Source organism: Bactrocera neohumeralis, chromosome 2, assembly GCF_024586455.1.
Source record: "Bactrocera neohumeralis isolate Rockhampton chromosome 2, APGP_CSIRO_Bneo_wtdbg2-racon-allhic-juicebox.fasta_v2, whole genome shotgun sequence".
Lineage (NCBI taxonomy): Eukaryota > Metazoa > Arthropoda > Insecta > Diptera > Tephritidae > Bactrocera > Bactrocera neohumeralis.
Genome location: NC_065919.1, coordinates 23432887 through 23440424, shown reverse-complemented (window position 1 = coordinate 23440424; position 7538 = coordinate 23432887). Strand labels below are relative to the sequence as shown.

At 39.8% G+C, this 7538-nt stretch overlaps 1 protein-coding gene across 1 annotated transcript; it reads right to left on the bottom strand.

Moving 5' to 3' along the window:
• Positions 1 to 496: 496 nt before the first annotated feature.
• Positions 497 to 6066, bottom strand: LOC126751238 (uncharacterized). The gene is made up of 5 exons (XM_050461323.1): positions 5780 to 6066; positions 5307 to 5737; positions 2875 to 3826; positions 955 to 1275; positions 497 to 800 (listed from the first exon to the last, which is right to left on the bottom strand). The coding sequence occupies exons 1-5, from the start codon at positions 6064 to 6066 to the stop codon at positions 497 to 499; spliced, it is 2295 nt and encodes a 764-aa protein (XP_050317280.1).
• Positions 6067 to 7538: the final 1472 nt, after the last annotated feature.

Sequence of the window (7538 nt, the reverse complement as noted above, 5' to 3'; positions counted from 1 at the left end):
TCTTATCTGCGATACATAGAGGCGGCAATTGGAGTCTAGCATGAAGAGTTTAGAAAGTAAACTTTCAACTAAAATACGAGCTAAGAGTACCAGAATGTGCTACAGCTTCGAAAATATTCTCTTTAAATTTTACTGCAATGGGATGGGGACAACATTCAGTGCGAGGAAAGACTCCTATCTCTAGAGGAATTGAAAATATTGAATTTGCAGCTTAGAATTATTTAATATTTAAGACCTTAAAGGTTACCAATGGGTATGTTTGGAAAATAAAAATGAATAAAATTAAACAAAAAAATCGGATGATATTTATTACATCAAAAGAAAAAAGAGCAGAGAAAACGCCGGACTGGAAATAAAAGCGGCGAAAAAAATTCCTTTGCATAGCGAAAACAATTCTAGTTAAAGAAACTCCACAGTTTGACAGTTTGGTAATATTTTTTTATTTTTGTATTTCACATCTCCATATTTGTTTTTCATCATTTATTATGCTGCCACTTCACTCCCAGATGCTGTGCTCACACATGGCAAAAAGTTGCGAACAGCTGCCGCGATGCGCTGGCGCCTCCCTGTATGGGCGATCAATGATGTGTAAATCGGTCGGATGTAGTGCGGGCTCTTCGAAGTTCACTGTGCCGGCACCAACTCCTGCACTTGCACCAGTTGTGGGCAACACGAAAATGGCGCGCAATAGTTCCGTGATGAAACTTTGTGGTTCCGCTTTGCCCTCTTCATAGCTTTGTTGCTGCTGTCCAGTTTCGCAAAGCGCACGCAACACACAAGCGCTGCCGTTCATGCCGCGGCTGTAAAGAAAAATGATAGCGATGGTTAAAACGAGAAAGAAAAAATGCAACTTCTGCATATTACAACATGAAGTGGTCATGTTCGCATGGAAGTTTTAGAAAAAATGTTTCGAAAAAAATTGTATAGAGAAAAAATGGTTTTCCATCCACTCACGTTTCATAGAGTTTCTCAATTTTGCCATAAAGCTTTTGTCGCGTACGGAGTTGCTCACGCAAGTGTATGCGCTCCAGCTTATGCTCAAAGTCATCTAATTCTGCAGCCACGCTGCGTCGCCTACGACGTCGGCGTCCGAAAACTGGGTAAACTCTGGCTTTTGGGTGTGTTGTGAGGAGGTGGCGTTGAGCTCCATCAAAGCTGCGACCTTCCAGTGTTTCGGCGTTCGAGCTGAATGTAGCTTCTGATTGTTTTGGATCGGTGCTAGGCGGTGCGTAGGTCAGCACAGGTGGACGAGTTGGTATAGGAGCAGAAGGCATGCTGTGGAAAATAACGACAGTTTTTGTTTGATAAAGTTATAGAGCTACACATGCGCTTGAGAATACTTTACTAATGGCGTGTTAAAAAATTTTTTTCTTGGCTCTAAAGCGATCTAAAGAAAACTATTGTAGGAAACCAGAAATGCATTTGAAGGTACATTGCTGGCAGCAGGATGGGCCATAGATTCTCATCGGATCAATCGAAAGCCCACGCAGTATTAAACAAGGGTATCTGAATCAAATTAAAACTTAGCCCGGTGGAAAAAAGTGATGTTACATATTAATTAATCAATTGTTCTGATACTAAATACGGAATGCGACCTCTAAAAACTATATAAAAATATGTATGGCTTCGGTACCTGCGTTCGATGAAGAGCCAAAAAACTTATGTTGGGTTGGGAACTCTACTTTTAGGTTTAGAAAGCGAAATACAACGTTTGCTGTTTAAGTTTTGCCTTTTGGAATACCTTAGCTAGGTTACGTAAATGGCCTGTTTTCTTGTAAGGCCACGAATAATCTCACGGTAGACGCCTGTCCCTTGTGATGCCCAGAACTCTGAGATATGGATTTGGAATAGCTAAGAATGACGAAAAATGCTTCGAGATCAATAAAAAGAAATATTGAAATCATTATAGTTGCTAAGCCTTAGTGTGTTACGAATTCTTTATTTTGTTTCTTTGGGCATAGATTTGATGTAGCTTCGAAGGTTCTTCTAAATATTAGTCGTGCAACCAGATTCATATTTCCGCTGATTCACCTTTGAATGTTGCGACGTTTGAAGTATTAGCGAACTTATTTACTGGGTGAGGTGCTGTCGAGGTATCTTGGGTAAAAGGGCATCAGTGTTGCCAGAAGTAAACAACTGGGTGCCGGGCCACAAAGGCATCGAGGGTAATGAAATAGTGGGCGAGATTGCCAAGAATAGTGTACGGCTAACATCCAAAAACGTTACCAACATTGAGAAACTCATGCATTGTCTATACGACGATCTCGACAGAAGCATGGTGAAGAAAATGAAAACCCGATGGGATGACCTACTTGGATGCAAAACTGCAAAAGTCATGTGCAAAACGGTAGATCGAAAGTACACAAAATTCCAATTGGCACTCGATAGATAAGACTGTAGAAATATGACGGGAATACTAACTGGTCATTGTCTGCTGCCGACGAACGCTCGCAGAATGGGGCTGACAGAACGAGAAGACTGCAGGAAATGTCTAGAACAGGGCACGAGGAAAACAATAGAGCAACTATTGTGCACTTCCCCACAGTATGATACACTGGAGGAAGTATCGACAGTGTGGCCGCAGAGTCTGTTAAAATTAGGGCAAGCGCATACATCCAAGTTATAAGGAGATTTCATGAACAGATCTTGAGATCGAAGCTGTTTCAGACATACAGGTATTACGATTAATATAAGGAACCCTCTAGTTGTTTTACAACTTTTACGTGCTCGACCAAAGCTAGCTCAATAATTATGTTCAATGTTAATTCTCATTAGTACCGTTATATTAATGGAAGTGCATAAGCCTTACAAAGAAACTCGAGTTTAATTAGTTTATATTTTATACTTTCGCTAATGTATACCCGTAATACTCACCGCACTCGGTTGGCCAAGCCATCGGCTTGCTTGACGCGCCAACTGTCCGTGACTTGTTGCTTGTTGCGCGACCACCAATTGTCCTTCGGCACATTTTTCGACTGAGTTGACCATTTTTGCTGCTGCTGTTGCCATTGTTGTTGCTGTTGTGCCCATTTCGCATGCTTTTGCTGTGGCTGCTGATATGACTGCCAGTTGCTGTCATAATCCTGCCATGATTGCCACTTTTTGTACTGTGGCTGCTGGTGTTGCTGCCACCGATTGGCGGCATTCACTGGAAGTTTATCTGTTGAATCACCCTCAGCTGTATTGCCAAAGGGGTTTTTGTTGTAGCTGTCGCTGACACCATAGTAACTTGACTTTGCAATTTTATCAGCAAAACTGTATTTGTGCGTAGGGTTGTAATACTTGTTGTTGCCGTTGCTGTTTTTGTAGTCACTTTGTATGTTGGCGTAATAGTTTATCGGCCTATAAGCACCGTTGGCAATGCCACCACGGGTGCCAGGCGTCTCTTTATGGTAGCCACTGTAACTGGTAGCGGGCACAGGAAAGAGTTTGGTTTGATGTGCCGCTTCAAAGGCATTAAAAGGTGGCAACTCGTGCGTTTGTGGTGGTTGTCGCAATCCTGCTGTGCCTATCGGCCTCTGCAGCAAGTTATCGTAGTACGCTGGCACATTTGAATTATCCACATATTTGATGCTCTCAGCGTCGACGCCATATTTACTGATAGCCATACCATCCCCGACCACGGTGCTGTCATTGCGTCGCATTGCTGTTGCCTCCGTTGCTGGTTTCGCTTCACTTGGGGGGTAAATGCCTTCCGTTACTTTGTCATGTAATTCTTCGATTAATTCACTGGGCGGTTTACTCGGCAGTTCCCAGGCGACGGCGCAAGTGATGCCCAAAATGAGATAACTCGTATAGTCAACCATTCCGATGATGAGATCAAAAACTGAGATGAGTAAATAAACATGATATGTGCGTTTAGTGATAGGGAATATTGTCGTTTCTATATAAGTATATAGTAAACTGGGAGCAAAAAAATGAGAGATTCCATATGAGACAAATGTTTCTAAAGTATTCAGTCTAATAATCAAAAAGATTGCTTCGGAATCTAGAAAGAATGCACTCGTTGATCCTTCCATAAGTTGTAAGCAAAGACCTATCGTTTGACGAATACAGTCTGGCTTAGATCCAGTTCCAAAAAGAACTCCAGCTTTTAATACGAGTCGAATAGTGAGTTGAGATTAAGATATTTTCAGATATTTCCAGAATCCATCTTCCGCGCTCGAAAAAATCTTCTAGGTGTAAGTCTTAATCGATTTCTTTCCTGAGTCGCATGAAATTGGAAAGCTTATCAGCTTGGAACGAAAGTACATCAGTTTCACTCTTAGTATGGATGGGAGCTCTTTTGTCTTCAGTCGTTTCATTAAAGGATGACTATGTCTCATATGTGTTTTTGCTAGTTCTAGTTAATTGTTAGTAATTGAACAATCGTAGGATCTTTCTGACCAGAGGAAAATCTGTAGAGATCTAGTGAGTTTTCGTATTCGGAAAGGATAGTTTTTCACTGGTTGGAGCCTTTTAAATGTTCACTGTACAATCGGTGCTTTAGATTACAAATCTTACTAGATGTCAGTTGTGGAAGCTAATTGAAAGAAGGCGAGATAGAATCCTACTTTACTTTGCCTTCTTTGTCAGATCAAGGTGAAAATACTTTTGATCTCACACCTTCATTCCGGCGGGTATAGAAATAAGGTGTTAGGAACTTTGCGATTCGTTCAAGGCTCTTTTCGATATTTGAGTTTCTATTATTAAAGTTTTCTGGCTTCGCAAGAAGTTTTGTTAGAACTCCAAGTTTTTCTTGAGGCATCAGCCGGTTAAGCAACTTTGCGATTAGTTCAAGGGGCTTCTCGACACTATAAATTCCACTATAGAATTTTTCTGGCTTCACAATAGCGCTTTCTTAGTACTCCAAGTGTATCTTTTAGGTTCAACTATGGTACAATTCTCGGTATAAAAATAATATGGTTAAATACTTTTAGATTGGTTCAAGGTGTTATTCGATACTTGCGATCCAATTATAGAAGTTTTCTGGCTTCACAAAGGTCTCTTGATCAAGTCTGATCAAGGTCAGTCATGGAACATTTCTTGGAAAGTTAAAAATAAAACTTTAGTCTGAAAAGTATTTGTGCTAGAGGGTATCTGTTTGGGTTAGTATGCAAATGCCACTATCGGTTAGAAGATGTAGAAATGATGGTGTCGAAAATAGAGTAGGTTCCAATCTTTAGACTTCTCCATAAAAAGAAGTCTCTGTAGACACCACCTGATCTTCAATGAAAGTCGTTTCTCATTGTATTTATCAATTTGAATTTTTACGCAAAGTTATCATAAAATGGAATAAAGTTAATCATAATCATGCTAATACGCACCCATCTGAAAAGAGCTGCCTTCGGGAAAGACCAAATAACGCTTTTGACGATGTAACAGCAATTCGGTATTTGCGTGATTTCCACGGCCAAGTTGTTTTTCCTGTTGCTGCAAAGGTGTGTACTGCCCAAAGACGCCTTCCTCGCGTCTCACTGCCGTTAGACTGGAAAACGCTGTAGCGCCCGATTCATTTGCTGTCGTTAGAGCCACAACCGCTGCCGCTGGCATTTTTGGTGGCTCATCTGCTGGGTGGTCATTCAATTCATAGCGTTGATTGTGTATATTAATTTCATCATCAAAGCTTTTAAGATGAGTGACGGCAAGAGCAGCCAGCAAATTGCTATTATTATTATTATTCTGATGAAGTGTGGCAATAGTGTCGGCAGCAAGCTTAGTTGCGGCGTTAATTTCATAAAGTTGTTGTTGCTCATGGCTGTAGATGTTGTTGTTTTTATTGTTGTTCCTCTCCTCTTGCGCGTTAATTGTTGTTGCCAATTCGTTCGTAACCATCGCAAATTCAACGGTGCCAGCTAACTGACTGCTGACTTTGTTGCTGCTAGTCGCGTTATCTAAATTTAAAACGTTGGCAACTGCGTTGTCGTAGTTGTATTTGTATTTCAACAGCAGTGCAATTGCATTGCCCAGCATCAGCAAAAGCATCAACACACCGACGACAGCCACAAATGGTGTAATCCCACTTCGCCAGCGGCCCTGCTTGTGCCCAGGCGGGTTCAGGGGTGCTGTGGGCCGTGTCAAAATCATTGCCGCTTCCTAATTTATATTGCACTTTGTTTGCGCATATATAAAATTTAATTAAGTTCAATTGCGGTTTGACACCGCTTTTTTGCGCCGCGTTGTGGAAATTCAATTTTTCAAATTGATTTTCCAATTAATTTCCAATATCATTTGGTTTTTTCGGATTTTTTTTTTCGTATGATTTTAGTGTGTTGTTATTTGTTATTTTTAATGTATAATTCAAATGAAATTTATATTTTCTGTCATTCAATCATCCAAATAGCCGCAACACTTCTCTGCACTTGACTAAAAGTAATAAAATTTATTACGAAATATTTGCATAATATCGTATAAATGTTTTTGCGCTATTTAAATATGAAAATTGCTGAAAAGTTGCATCAAATTCTGTCGAAATTCAATAATACATATGCTGTTTATTTGCTAAACGGCTAATTAAATTTTTCAATTTATGATTTCGAAATTTAGCGAAAGCTTTTAATGGTATTTGGTCAAAAGAGCTTTCACTGAGCTTTTTGGCTACTGCCTATATTCTGTAATTCCAAATCCAAAATTCAAAGTATATAGTTTGAGATCCTTTCCTGTATCTTCCCGGGTAGAGCTTTCATAATTTCAAATGTTAACAGGTTAATTGAAAAGTCCCCAGCCTGACACATAGATGGCGCTACTAGAATTAAATCCATATGATTTCAGTACTAACCTTCAAAAGACGCGTGTATAAATTTAAAGCGGTCGGATCATTAGTTTGTGAATTATGTATATCATTATCAATGAGCATTTGTTGTTATGGAAAAAATGGATAAAAGGGAACTTCGCGTGTTGATAAAATATTGCTTTTTGAAGGTGAAAAATACAGTTGAAGCAAAAACTTAATTTGATGGCGAGTTTTCGGACGCTGTCCAAGGAAAATCAAACATCAAGGATTTTTAACCTAAGTTTAGACGTGTTCAAATGAGCTTCGAAGACAATGAACGCAGTGCACGCCCAAAAGAGTTTGTTACCGAAGAAAATATCAAAAAAGGCCACAAATGAATGATTGGATGACCATAAAGGAAAGGACCTTCAACAGCGACTATTGCATAGCGTTATTGGACCGTTTGAAGGACGAAATCGCAGAAAAATTTTTGAGAAAAAAAAGTGCGATTTTACCGAAACAATGCACCGGTTGAGAAGTTAGTGAAAACGATTGAAAGAATTCCTGAAATGAGCTTCAAATGGCCTCCGAATCCGTCGTATTCTCCAGATGGTGTCCCAGCGACTATTTCCTGTTATCAGATCTCAAAAGATGCTCGCTGGAAAGATTTTTTCGTCGAATGAAGATCGACGAAACTGTGGCCTATTTTGTAAGGACCTGTGTTGAATAAAATAAAATGAATGTTGCTTTAATGCTTAAACCTGCTTTACTTTTTACTTTTCAATTGCCTGTTACTAGCTTTTACACAACTCACACTCTGAACAGAGCATTTAAGTTTGTTACGAAA